This window comes from Entelurus aequoreus, linkage group LG22 (assembly GCF_033978785.1).
Source record: "Entelurus aequoreus isolate RoL-2023_Sb linkage group LG22, RoL_Eaeq_v1.1, whole genome shotgun sequence".
In the NCBI taxonomy this organism is placed as follows: domain Eukaryota; kingdom Metazoa; phylum Chordata; class Actinopteri; order Syngnathiformes; family Syngnathidae; genus Entelurus; species Entelurus aequoreus.
The window spans coordinates 22,584,571-22,599,118 of NC_084752.1; the positions used below are offsets into that span (position 1 = coordinate 22,584,571).

The following is a 14,548-nucleotide window of genomic DNA, read 5'->3' on the forward strand; positions in this document are numbered from 1 at the left end:
GAGTGTCTTGGCATGCCTTCTCCATCTTTGTAGCCCAATTCCTTGTCTTGTTTCCCATGCCAAAAGCACTAAAAACTAATGTCTTGTAAGGCCTACTACATTTTGTTTAGCCCAATTCTTTATCTTGGTGTCTATGTTAAATGTGTTAAAACTATGTGTCTTGTGAGGCCATATACTTTTTTTTGAGCCCGATTCCTTGTCTTGTTGCCAATGTTACATGTGTTCAAAACAAGTGTCTCTGCATGCCTTCTTCATCTTTGTAGCCCAATTCATTGTCTTGTTATCCATGTTGAATGTGTTAAAATGAGTGTCTTGGCATGCCTTCTCCATCTTTGTAGCCCAATTCCTTGTCTTGTTATCCATGTTGAATGTGTTAAAATTAGTGTCTTGGCATGCCATCTCCATCTTTGTAGCCCAATTCCTTGTCTTGTTTCCCATGCCAAAAGTACTAAAAACTATTGTCTTGTAAGGCCTACTACATTTTGTTTAGCCCAATTCTTTATCTTGGTGTCTATGTTAAATGTGTTAAAACTATGTGTCTTGTGAGGCCCTCTACTTCTTTTTTGAGCCCGTTTCCTTGTCTTGTTGCCTATGTGACATGTGTTCAAAACAGGTGTCTCGGCATGCCTTCTTCATCTTTATAGACCAATTCCTTGTCTTGTTATCTATGTTAAATGTGTTAAAATGAGTGTCTTGGCATGCCTTCTCCATCTTTGTAGCCCAATTCCTTGTCTTGTTTCCCATGCCAAAAGTACTAAAAACTAATGTCTTGTAAGGCCTACTACATTTTTTTTGCCCAATTCTTTATCTTGGTGTCTATGTTAAATGTGTTAAAACTATGTGTCTTGTGAGGCCCTTTACTTTTTGTTTTAGCTTGATTCCTTAACTTGTTGCCTATGTTACACATGTTTCAAAAACAGGTGTCTCGGCATGCCTTGCACTTCACTTTAGCCCAATTCCTTGTCTTGTTATCCATGTTAAATGTGTTAAAACTATGGGTCTTGTGAGGCCCTATACTTTTTTTTTGAGCCCGATTCCTTGTCTTGTTGCCAATGTTACATGTCTTCAAAACAGGTGTCTCTTCATGCCTTCTTCAACTTTGTAGCCCAATTCCTTGTCTTGTTATCCATGTTGAATGTGTTAAAATGAGTGTCTTGGCATGCCTTCTCCATATTTGTAGCCCGATTCCTTGTCTTGTTTCCCATGCCAAAAGTACTAAAAACTAATGTCTTGTAAGGCCTACCACATTTTGTTTAGCCCAATTCTTTATCTTGGTGTCTATGTTAAATGTGTTAAAACTATGTGTCTTGTGAGGCCCTATACTTTTTTTTTGAGCCCGATTCCTTGTCTTGTTGCCAATGTTACATGTGTTCAAAACAGGTGTCTCTGCATGCCTTCTTCATATTTGTAGCCCAATTCCTTGTCTTGTTATCCATGTTGAATGTGTTAAAATGAGTGTCTTGGCATGCCTTCTCCATCTTTGTAGCCCAATTCCTTGTCTTGTTTCCCATGCCAAAAGTACTAAAAACTAATGTCTTGTAAGGCCTACTACATTTTGTTTAGCCCAATTCTTTATCTTGGTGTCTATGTTAAATGTGTTAAAACTATGTGTCTTGTGAGGCCATATACTTTTTTTTGAGCCCGATTCCTTGTCTTGTTGCCAATGTTACATGTGTTCAAAACAAGTGTCTCTGCATGCCTTCTTCATCTTTGTAGCCCAATTCATTGTCTTGTTATCCATGTTGAATGTGTTAAAATGAGTGTCTTGGCATGCCTTCTCCATCTTTGTAGCCCAATTCCTTGTCTTGTTATCCATGTTGAATGTGTTAAAATTAGTGTCTTGGCATGCCATCTCCATCTTTGTAGCCCAATTCCTTGTCTTGTTTCCCATGCCAAAAGTACTAAAAACTAATGTCTTGTAAGGCCTACTACATTTTGTTTAGCCCAATTCTTTATCTTGGTGTCTATGTTAAATGTGTTAAAACTATGTGTCTTGTGAGGCCATATACTTTTTTTTTGAGCCCGATTCCTTGTCTTGTTGCCAATGTTACATGTGTTCAAAACAAGTGTCTCTGCATGCCTTCTTCATCTTTGTAGCCCAATTCATTGTCTTGTTATCCATGTTGAATGTGTTAAAATGAGTGTCTTGGCATGCCATCTCCATCTTTGTAGCCCAATTACTTGTCTTGTTTCCCATGCCAAAAGCACTAAAAACTAATGTCTTGTAAGGCCTACTACATTTTGTTTAGCCCAATTCTTTATCTTGGTGTCTATGATAAATGTGTTAAAACTATGTGTCTTGTGAGGCCCTTTACTTTTTTATTTAGCTTGATTCCTTAACTTGTTGCCTATGTTACACGTGTTTCAAAAACAGGTGTCTCGGCATGCCTTGCACTTCACTTTAGCCCAATTCCTTGTCTTGTTATCCATGTTAAATGTGTTAAAACTATGGGTCTTGTGAGGCCCTATACTTTTTATTTGAGCCCGATTCCTTGTCTTGTTGCCAATGTTACATGTGTTCAAAACAGGTGTCTTGGCATGCCTTCTCCATCTTTGTAGCCCAATTCCTTGTCTTGTTTCCCATGCCAAAAGTACTAAAAACTAATGTCTTGTAAGGCCTACTACATTTTGTTTAGCCCAATTCTTTATCTTGGTGTCTATGTTAAATGTGTTAAAACTATGTGTCTTGTGAGGCCATATACTTTTTTTTGAGCCCGATTCCTTGTCTTGTTGCCAATGTTACATGTGTTCAAAACAAGTGTCTCTGCATGCCTTCTTCATCTTTGTAGCCCAATTCATTGTCTTGTTATCCATGTTGAATGTGTTAAAATGAGTGTCTTGGCATGCCTTCTCCATCTTTGTAGCCCAATTCCTTGTCTTGTTATCCATGTTGAATGTGTTAAAATGAGTGTCTTGGCATGCCTTCTCCATCTTTGTAGCCCAATTCCTTGTCTTGTTATCCATGTTGAATGTGTTAAAATGAGTGTCTTGGCATGCCTTCTCCATCTTTGTAGCCCAATTCCTTGTCTTGTTTCCCATGCCAAAAGTACTAAAAACTAATGTCTTGTAAGGCCTACTACATTTTGTTTAGCCCAATTCTTTATCTTGGTGTCTATGTTAAATGTGTTAAAACTATGTGTCTTGTGAGGCCCTCTACTTCTTTTTTGAGCCCGATTCCTTGTCTTGTTGCCTATGTTACATGTGTTCAAATAGGCGTCTCGGCATGCCTTCTTCATCTTTGTAGACCAATTCCTTGTCTTGTTATCTATGTTGAATGTGTTAAAATGAGTGTCTTGGCACGCCTTCTCCATCTTTGTAGCCCAATTCCTTGTCTTGTTTCCCATGCCAAAAGTACTAAAAACTAATGTCTTGTAAGGCCTACTACTCTTTGTTTAGCCCAATTCTTTATCTTGGTGTCTATGTTAAATGTGTTAAAACTATGTGTCTTGTGAGGCCCTCTACTTCTTTTTTGAGCCCGATTCCTTGTCTTGTTGCCTATGTTACATGTGTTCAAAACAAGTGTCTCTGCATGCCTTCTTCATCTTTGTAGCCCAATTCCTTGTCTTGTTATCCATGTTGAATGTGTTAAAATGAGTGTCTTGGCATGCCTTCTCCATCTTTGTAGCCCAATTCCTTGTCTTGTTTCCCATGCCAAAAGTACTAAAAACTAATGTCTTGTAAGGCCTACTACATTTTGTTTAGCCCAATTCTTTATCTTGGTGTCTATGTTAAATGTGTTAAAACTATGTGTCTTGTGAGGCCCTCTACTTCTTTTTTGAGCCCGATTCCTTGTCTTGTTGCCAATGTTACATGTGTTCAAAACAGGTGTCTCTGCATGCCTTCTTCATCTTTGTAGCCCAATTCCTTGTCTTGTTATCCATGTTGAATGTGTTAAAATGAGTGTCTTGGCATGCCTTCTCCATCTTTGTAGCCCAATTCCTTGTCTTGTTTCCCATGCCAAAAGTACTAAAAACTAATGTCTTGTATGGCCTACTACATCTTTTTAGCCCAATTCTTTATCTTGGTGTCTATGTTACATGTGTTAAAACTGTGTCTTTTTAGGCCTTTTATATCTTTTAAACCCCATTTTCTTGTTTCGTTATCCATGTTAAATGTATTTTAAAACTTCATCTTTTTTCAGCCCAATTTCTTGTCTTGTTGTCTGTTAAATGTGTTAAAATGAGTGTCTTGGCAGGCCTTCTCCATCTTTGTAGCCCAATTTCTTGTCTTGTTTCCCATGCCAAAAGTACTAAAAATTAATGTCTTGTAAGGCCTACTACATTCTTTTAGCCCAATTCTCTATCTTGGTGTCTATGTTACATGTGTTAAAACTATGTCTTCTCAGGCCTTTTATATCTTTTAAACCCCATTTTCTTGTTTCGTTATCCATGTTAAATGTATTTTAAACCTGTTCATCTTTTTTCAGCCCAATTTCTTGTCTTGTTGTCTATGTTAATTGTGTTAAAATGTGTGTCTTGGCAGGCCTTCGTCTTTGTAGCCCAATTCCTTGTCTTGTTATCCATGTTGAATGTGTTAAAATGAGTGTCTTGGCATGCCTTCTCCATCTTTGTAGCCCAATTCCTTGTCTTGTTTCCCATGCCAAAAGTACTAAAAACTAATGTCTTGTAAGGCCTACTACTCTTTGTTTAGCCCAATTCTTTATCTTGGTGTCTATGTTAAATGTGTTAAAACTAGGTGTCTTGTGAGGCCCTTTACTTTTTGTTTTAGCTTGATTCCTTAACTTGTTGCCTATGTTACACGTGTTTCAAAAACAGGTGTCTCGGCATGCCTTGCACTTCACTTTATCCCAATTCCTTGTCTTGTTATCCATGTTAAATGTGTTAAAACTATGGGTCTTGTGAGGCCCTATACTTTTTTAGCCCAATTCCTTGTCTTGTTGCCTATGTGACATGTGTTCAAAACAGGTGTCTCGGCGTGCCTTCTTCATATTTGTAGAACAATTCCTTGTCTTGTTATCTATGTTGAATGTGTTAAAATTAGTGTCTTGGCATGCCTTCTCCATCTTTGTAGCCCAATTCCTTGTCTTGTTTCCCATGCCAAAAGTACTAAAAACTAATGTCTTGTAAGGCCTACTACATTTTGTTTAGCCCAATTCTTTATCTTGGTGTCTATGTTAAATGTGTTAAAACTATGTGTCTTGTGAGGCCCTCTACTTCTTTTTTGAGCCCGATTCCTTGTCTTGTTTCCTATGTTACATGTGTTCAAAACAGGTGTCTCGGCATGCCTTCTTCATCTTTATAGCCCAATTCGTTGTCTTGTTATCTATGTTAAATGTGTTAAAATGAGTGTCTTGGCATGCCATCTCCATCTTTGTAGCCCAATTCCTTGTCTTGTTTCCCATGCCAAAAGTACTAAAAACTAATGTCTTGTAAGGCCTACTACATTTGTTTAGCCCAATTCTTTATCTTGGTGTCTATGTTAAATGTGTTAAAACTATGTGTCTTGTGAGGCCCTTTACTTTTTTATTTAGCTTGATTCCTTAACTTGTTGCCTATGTTACACATGTTACAAAAACAGGTGTCTCGGCATGCCTTGCACTTCACTTTAGCCCAATTCCTTGTCTTGTTATCCATGTTAAATGTGTTAAAACTATGGGTTTTGTGAGGCCCTATACTTTTTTTTTTAGCCCAATTCCTTGTCTTGTTGCCAATGTTACATGTGTTCAAAACAGGTGTCTCTGCATGCCTTCTTCATCTTTGTAGCCCAATTCCTTGTCTTGTTATCCATGTTGAATGTGTTAAAATGAGTGTCTTGGCATGCCTTCTCCATCTTTGTAGCCCAATTCCTTGTCTTGTTATCCATGTTGAATGTGTTAAAATGAGTGTCTTGGCATGCCTTCTCCATCTTTGTAGCCCAATTCCTTGTCTTGTTTCCCATGCCAAAAGCACTAAAAACTAATGTCTTGTAAGGCCTACTACATTTTGTTTAGCCCAATTCTTTATCTTGGTGTCTATGTTAAATGTGTTAAAACTATGTGTCTTGTGAGGCCATATACTTTTTTTTGAGCCCGATTCCTTGTCTTGTTGCCAATGTTACATGTGTTCAAAACAAGTGTCTCTGCATGCCTTCTTCATCTTTGTAGCCCAATTCATTGTCTTGTTATCCATGTTGAATGTGTTAAAATGAGTGTCTTGGCATGCCTTCTCCATCTTTGTAGCCCAATTCCTTGTCTTGTTATCCATGTTGAATGTGTTAAAATTAGTGTCTTGGCATGCCATCTCCATCTTTGTAGCCCAATTCCTTGTCTTGTTTCCCATGCCAAAAGTACTAAAAACTATTGTCTTGTAAGGCCTACTACATTTTGTTTAGCCCAATTCTTTATCTTGGTGTCTATGTTAAATGTGTTAAAACTATGTGTCTTGTGAGGCCCTCTACTTCTTTTTTGAGCCCGTTTCCTTGTCTTGTTGCCTATGTGACATGTGTTCAAAACAGGTGTCTCGGCATGCCTTCTTCATCTTTATAGACCAATTCCTTGTCTTGTTATCTATGTTAAATGTGTTAAAATGAGTGTCTTGGCATGCCTTCTCCATCTTTGTAGCCCAATTCCTTGTCTTGTTTCCCATGCCAAAAGTACTAAAAACTAATGTCTTGTAAGGCCTACTACATTTTTTTTGCCCAATTCTTTATCTTGGTGTCTATGTTAAATGTGTTAAAACTATGTGTCTTGTGAGGCCCTTTACTTTTTGTTTTAGCTTGATTCCTTAACTTGTTGCCTATGTTACACATGTTTCAAAAACAGGTGTCTCGGCATGCCTTGCACTTCACTTTAGCCCAATTCCTTGTCTTGTTATCCATGTTAAATGTGTTAAAACTATGGGTCTTGTGAGGCCCTATACTTTTTTTTTGAGCCCGATTCCTTGTCTTGTTGCCAATGTTACATGTCTTCAAAACAGGTGTCTCTTCATGCCTTCTTCAACTTTGTAGCCCAATTCCTTGTCTTGTTATCCATGTTGAATGTGTTAAAATGAGTGTCTTGGCATGCCTTCTCCATATTTGTAGCCCGATTCCTTGTCTTGTTTCCCATGCCAAAAGTACTAAAAACTAATGTCTTGTAAGGCCTACCACATTTTGTTTAGCCCAATTCTTTATCTTGGTGTCTATGTTAAATGTGTTAAAACTATGTGTCTTGTGAGGCCCTCTACTTCTTTTTTGAGCCCGATTCCTTGTCTTGTTGCCTATGTTACATGTGTTCAAATAGGTGTCTCGGCATGCCTTCTTCATCTTTATAGACCAATTCCTTGTCTTGTTATCCATGTTGAATGTGTTAAAATGAGTGTCTTGGCATGCCTTCTCCATCTTTGTAGCCCAATTTCTTGTCTTGTTTCCCATGCCAAAAGTACTAAAAACTAATGTCTTGTAAGGCCTACTACATTTTTTTTTGCCCAATTCTTTATCTTGGTGTCTATGTTAAATGTGTTAAAACTATGTGTCTTGTGAGGCCCTCTACTTCTTTTTTGAGCCCGTTTCCTTGTCTTGTTGCCTATGTGACATGTGTTCAAAACAGGTGTCTCGGCATGCCTTCTTCATCTTTATAGACCAATTCCTTGTCTTGTTATCTATGTTAAATGTGTTAAAATGAGTGTCTTGGCATGCCTTCTCCATCTTTGTAGCCCAATTCCTTGTCTTGTTTCCCATGCCAAAAGTACTAAAAACTAATGTCTTGTAAGGCCTACTACATTTTTTTTGCCCAATTCTTTATCTTGGTGTCTATGTTAAATGTGTTAAAACTATGTGTCTTGTGAGGCCCTTTACTTTTTGTTTTAGCTTGATTCCTTAACTTGTTGCCTATGTTACACATGTTTCAAAAACAGGTGTCTCGGCATGCCTTGCACTTCACTTTAGCCCAATTCCTTGTCTTGTTATCCATGTTAAATGTGTTAAAACTATGGGTCTTGTGAGGCCCTATACTTTTTTTTTGAGCCCGATTCCTTGTCTTGTTGCCAATGTTACATGTCTTCAAAACAGGTGTCTCTTCATGCCTTCTTCAACTTTGTAGCCCAATTCCTTGTCTTGTTATCCATGTTGAATGTGTTAAAATGAGTGTCTTGGCATGCCTTCTCCATATTTGTAGCCCGATTCCTTGTCTTGTTTCCCATGCCAAAAGTACTAAAAACTAATGTCTTGTAAGGCCTACCACATTTTGTTTAGCCCAATTCTTTATCTTGGTGTCTATGTTAAATGTGTTAAAACTATGTGTCTTGTGAGGCCCTATACTTTTTTTTTGAGCCCGATTCCTTGTCTTGTTGCCAATGTTACATGTGTTCAAAACAGGTGTCTCTGCATGCCTTCTTCATATTTGTAGCCCAATTCCTTGTCTTGTTATCCATGTTGAATGTGTTAAAATGAGTGTCTTGGCATGCCTTCTCCATCTTTGTAGCCCAATTCCTTGTCTTGTTTCCCATGCCAAAAGTACTAAAAACTAATGTCTTGTAAGGCCTACTACATTTTGTTTAGCCCAATTCTTTATCTTGGTGTCTATGTTAAATGTGTTAAAACTATGTGTCTTGTGAGGCCATATACTTTTTTTTGAGCCCGATTCCTTGTCTTGTTGCCAATGTTACATGTGTTCAAAACAAGTGTCTCTGCATGCCTTCTTCATCTTTGTAGCCCAATTCATTGTCTTGTTATCCATGTTGAATGTGTTAAAATGAGTGTCTTGGCATGCCTTCTCCATCTTTGTAGCCCAATTCCTTGTCTTGTTATCCATGTTGAATGTGTTAAAATTAGTGTCTTGGCATGCCATCTCCATCTTTGTAGCCCAATTCCTTGTCTTGTTTCCCATGCCAAAAGTACTAAAAACTAATGTCTTGTAAGGCCTACTACATTTTGTTTAGCCCAATTCTTTATCTTGGTGTCTATGTTAAATGTGTTAAAACTATGTGTCTTGTGAGGCCATATACTTTTTTTTTGAGCCCGATTCCTTGTCTTGTTGCCAATGTTACATGTGTTCAAAACAAGTGTCTCTGCATGCCTTCTTCATCTTTGTAGCCCAATTCATTGTCTTGTTATCCATGTTGAATGTGTTAAAATGAGTGTCTTGGCATGCCATCTCCATCTTTGTAGCCCAATTACTTGTCTTGTTTCCCATGCCAAAAGCACTAAAAACTAATGTCTTGTAAGGCCTACTACATTTTGTTTAGCCCAATTCTTTATCTTGGTGTCTATGATAAATGTGTTAAAACTATGTGTCTTGTGAGGCCCTTTACTTTTTTATTTAGCTTGATTCCTTAACTTGTTGCCTATGTTACACGTGTTTCAAAAACAGGTGTCTCGGCATGCCTTGCACTTCACTTTAGCCCAATTCCTTGTCTTGTTATCCATGTTAAATGTGTTAAAACTATGGGTCTTGTGAGGCCCTATACTTTTTATTTGAGCCCGATTCCTTGTCTTGTTGCCAATGTTACATGTGTTCAAAACAGGTGTCTTGGCATGCCTTCTCCATCTTTGTAGCCCAATTCCTTGTCTTGTTTCCCATGCCAAAAGTACTAAAAACTAATGTCTTGTAAGGCCTACTACATTTTGTTTAGCCCAATTCTTTATCTTGGTGTCTATGTTAAATGTGTTAAAACTATGTGTCTTGTGAGGCCATATACTTTTTTTTGAGCCCGATTCCTTGTCTTGTTGCCAATGTTACATGTGTTCAAAACAAGTGTCTCTGCATGCCTTCTTCATCTTTGTAGCCCAATTCATTGTCTTGTTATCCATGTTGAATGTGTTAAAATGAGTGTCTTGGCATGCCTTCTCCATCTTTGTAGCCCAATTCCTTGTCTTGTTATCCATGTTGAATGTGTTAAAATGAGTGTCTTGGCATGCCTTCTCCATCTTTGTAGCCCAATTCCTTGTCTTGTTATCCATGTTGAATGTGTTAAAATGAGTGTCTTGGCATGCCTTCTCCATCTTTGTAGCCCAATTCCTTGTCTTGTTTCCCATGCCAAAAGTACTAAAAACTAATGTCTTGTAAGGCCTACTACATTTTGTTTAGCCCAATTCTTTATCTTGGTGTCTATGTTAAATGTGTTAAAACTATGTGTCTTGTGAGGCCCTCTACTTCTTTTTTGAGCCCGATTCCTTGTCTTGTTGCCTATGTTACATGTGTTCAAATAGGCGTCTCGGCATGCCTTCTTCATCTTTGTAGACCAATTCCTTGTCTTGTTATCTATGTTGAATGTGTTAAAATGAGTGTCTTGGCACGCCTTCTCCATCTTTGTAGCCCAATTCCTTGTCTTGTTTCCCATGCCAAAAGTACTAAAAACTAATGTCTTGTAAGGCCTACTACTCTTTGTTTAGCCCAATTCTTTATCTTGGTGTCTATGTTAAATGTGTTAAAACTATGTGTCTTGTGAGGCCCTCTACTTCTTTTTTGAGCCCGATTCCTTGTCTTGTTGCCTATGTTACATGTGTTCAAAACAAGTGTCTCTGCATGCCTTCTTCATCTTTGTAGCCCAATTCCTTGTCTTGTTATCCATGTTGAATGTGTTAAAATGAGTGTCTTGGCATGCCTTCTCCATCTTTGTAGCCCAATTCCTTGTCTTGTTTCCCATGCCAAAAGTACTAAAAACTAATGTCTTGTAAGGCCTACTACATTTTGTTTAGCCCAATTCTTTATCTTGGTGTCTATGTTAAATGTGTTAAAACTATGTGTCTTGTGAGGCCCTCTACTTCTTTTTTGAGCCCGATTCCTTGTCTTGTTGCCAATGTTACATGTGTTCAAAACAGGTGTCTCTGCATGCCTTCTTCATCTTTGTAGCCCAATTCCTTGTCTTGTTATCCATGTTGAATGTGTTAAAATGAGTGTCTTGGCATGCCTTCTCCATCTTTGTAGCCCAATTCCTTGTCTTGTTTCCCATGCCAAAAGTACTAAAAACTAATGTCTTGTATGGCCTACTACATCTTTTTAGCCCAATTCTTTATCTTGGTGTCTATGTTACATGTGTTAAAACTGTGTCTTTTTAGGCCTTTTATATCTTTTAAACCCCATTTTCTTGTTTCGTTATCCATGTTAAATGTATTTTAAAACTTCATCTTTTTTCAGCCCAATTTCTTGTCTTGTTGTCTGTTAAATGTGTTAAAATGAGTGTCTTGGCAGGCCTTCTCCATCTTTGTAGCCCAATTTCTTGTCTTGTTTCCCATGCCAAAAGTACTAAAAATTAATGTCTTGTAAGGCCTACTACATTCTTTTAGCCCAATTCTCTATCTTGGTGTCTATGTTACATGTGTTAAAACTATGTCTTCTCAGGCCTTTTATATCTTTTAAACCCCATTTTCTTGTTTCGTTATCCATGTTAAATGTATTTTAAACCTGTTCATCTTTTTTCAGCCCAATTTCTTGTCTTGTTGTCTATGTTAATTGTGTTAAAATGTGTGTCTTGGCAGGCCTTCGTCTTTGTAGCCCAATTCCTTGTCTTGTTATCCATGTTGAATGTGTTAAAATGAGTGTCTTGGCATGCCTTCTCCATCTTTGTAGCCCAATTCCTTGTCTTGTTTCCCATGCCAAAAGTACTAAAAACTAATGTCTTGTAAGGCCTACTACTCTTTGTTTAGCCCAATTCTTTATCTTGGTGTCTATGTTAAATGTGTTAAAACTATGTGTATGGTGAGGCCCTCTACTTCTTTTTTGAGCCCGATTCCTTGTCTTGTTGCCTATGTTACATGTGTTCAAATAGGTGTCTCGGCATGCCTTCTTCATCTTTATAGACCAATTCCTTGTCTTGTTATCTATGTTAAATGTGTTAAAATGAGTGTCTTGGAATGCCTTCTCCATCTTTGTAGCCCAATTTCTTGTCTTGTTTCCCATGCCAAAAGTACTAAAAACTAATGTCTTGTAAGGCCTACTACTATTTGTTTAGCCCAATTCTTTATCTTGGTGTCTATGTTAAATGTGTTAAAACTATGTGTCTTGTGAGGCCCTTTACTTTTTTTTTTTTTTTAGCTTGATTCCTTGTCTTGTTGCCTTTGTTACATGTGTTTCAAAAACAGGTGTCTCGGCATGCCTTCCACTTCATTTTATCCCAGTTCCTTGTCTTGTTATCCATGTTAAATGTGTTAAAACGAGTGTCTTGGCAGGCCTTCACCAATTCCTTGTCTTGTTGCCCGTGTAAAACGTGTTCCAACCATGTGTCCCGGCAGGCCTACTACATCTCGTCCATGTTTAAGAAGCCAAGCTGGGATAAGGATGCGGTAGAGACCCAGGACAAGCCCTTATCAGCACATCACAGCATCTGCTAAGGCTTCCCTCCACCTGTGTAGCCGCCAGGTGTGCTTCAGCAGAAGATGAGAAGAATGTGAGCCTACTTCCTGTGACGTTAAACCACATACCTCAGCTTTTTGGAAAAGGGCGCGGCAGAGGATGTGACAGAAAGAGTACACAGCAATATTGTAAAGTCCTTTACTCTATAGGCTCTGTTTGTTGTTGCCATGGCAACAGATCACAGACTCTCCTCATGTTTTCTCAGCATCAGCACCTTTGCTCACACAAACGTTGCTGTCGACTAACAGGATCAGGACAATGACATCATAACACTCAACATTTCATCGACTTGATTTAGATTCTGAAGGTTTTTTTTGATGCTCTCAACTGTTTTTGAATTAAAAACACAAAAAAATTGAGGATATTTCACAACTTGCAAAAATAGGTTTTGATCATGTGATTCTTGAGATGCTTCGGGTCATTGGCCAACCACAACGTGTATGTTCTTAATGTTGATCTCTAAACTACGTAATGTATAATGTAAGCAGTATTACCACTAAAGGCCTACTGAAATGAATTTTTTTTATTTAAACGGGGATAGCAGATCTATTCTATGTGTCATACTTGATCATTTCGCGATATTGCCATATTTTTGCTGAAAGGATTTAGTATAGAACAACGACGATAAAGATTGCAACTTTTGGTATCTGATAAAAAAAAAAGGCTTGCCCCTACCGGAAGTAGCGTGACGTAGTCAGTTGAACATATACGCAAAGTTCCCTATTGTTTACAATGATGGCCGCATGAAGTGAGAGAGATTCGGACCGAGAAAGCGACAATTTCCCCATTAATTTGAGCGAGGATGAAAGATTTGTGGATGAGTAAAGTGCAAGTGAAGGACTAGTGGGGAGTTGAAGCTATTCAGATAGGGAAGATGCTGTGAGAGCCGGGGGTGACCTGATATTCAACTGGGAATGACTACAACAGTAAATAAACACAAGACATATATATACTCTATTAGCCACAACACAACCAGGCTTATATTTAATATGCCACAAATTAATCCTGCATAAAAACACCTGCGTGTTTGTTACGCTACCTCCTAGCTCCTCTGCTAGCTCCTAGCTCCATAGAACACGCCAATACAATTCAAACACCTGATCAACACACACAATCACTCAGCCCAAAAGACCGTTCACCTAACCCAAGGTTCATAAAGCTTATATATTTTTAAAAAGTTACGTACATACGCAAAAAAAAGTTGCGCACATACGGTCAAGCGATCAAATGTTTAGAAGCCAAAGCTGCATACTCACAGTAGCACGTCTGCGTCTTTGTCATCCAAATCAAAGTAATCCTGGTAAGAGTCTGTGGTGTCCCAGTTCTCTACAGGCGTCTGTGTATCGAAGTCAAAAGTCCTCCTGGTTAGAGTCTCTGTTATCCGAGTTCTTCCATCTTGACTGCATCTTTCGGGAATGTAAACAAAGAAGCGCCGGCTGTGTACTGTTGTGGCTGACTACGTTCGAAAAATACGTCCATTTCGCACCGACAACTTTCTTCTTTGCTTGCTCAGCTTCCTTCTCCATAATGCAATGAACATGATTGAAACAGATTCACGAACACAGATGTCCAGAATACTGTGGAATTATGAAATGAAAACAGCTTTTTCGTATTGGCTTCAATGTGGAAGGCATACCCGTGTTCGCCAGGCTACGTCACGCGCATACGTCATCCTCAGAGGCGTTTCGAACCGGAAGTTTAGCGGCAAATTTAAAATGTCACTTTATAAGTTAACCCGGCCGTATTGGCATGTGTTATAATGTTAAGATTTCATCATTGATATATAAACTATCAGACTGCGTGGTCGGTAGTAGTGGGTTTCAGTAGGCCTTTAAGTACATTCTGTAAAAATAGGTCACAATATTGGGAAGGATGCTAACTAAGTCACTTTGGTTTTCTAGTACATTATGTTGTTTGGACACACGCTCATGTGTAGATAATCAGTTTTTAATCTGCATTCTTTCTGTTAAATGTTTTAAGCTATACAGAACCCATAGATGAATAAAGTGTTTTTTTTTTTTTAAATATGGTTCTCCTTAATACTTTTTTCAATATTACTTGTATTTTCTGGGCAGCGTTATAACACGTTTTTAATTTAATTTTTTAAAAATGTTCTCCTTGATACTATTTTCAATATTAGGTGTATTTTATGGGCAGCATGGTGGTATGGTGTTAATGCGTGTGCCTCACAATAAGAATGTCCTGGGTTCGATCCCCCGGCTCGGGGTCTTTCTGTGTGGATTTTGCATGTTTTCTGCGTGACAAAGTGGGCTCCCACCT

At 38.3% G+C, this 14,548-nt stretch overlaps 1 protein-coding gene across 1 annotated transcript in view; it reads left to right on the top strand.

The window, feature by feature from the left end:
• Positions 1-12,796, top strand: part of LOC133639943 (phospholipid phosphatase 3-like) — a 35,205-nt gene extending 22,409 nt beyond the window's left edge. Inside the window, exon 6 of the mRNA XM_062033658.1 lies at positions 12,148-12,796. Coding sequence (XP_061889642.1) covers positions 12,148-12,246 — 99 coding nt within the window. The 3' untranslated portion in view covers positions 12,247-12,796. The remainder of the gene's footprint in view (positions 1-12,147) is intronic.
• Positions 12,797-14,548: the final 1,752 nt, after the last annotated feature.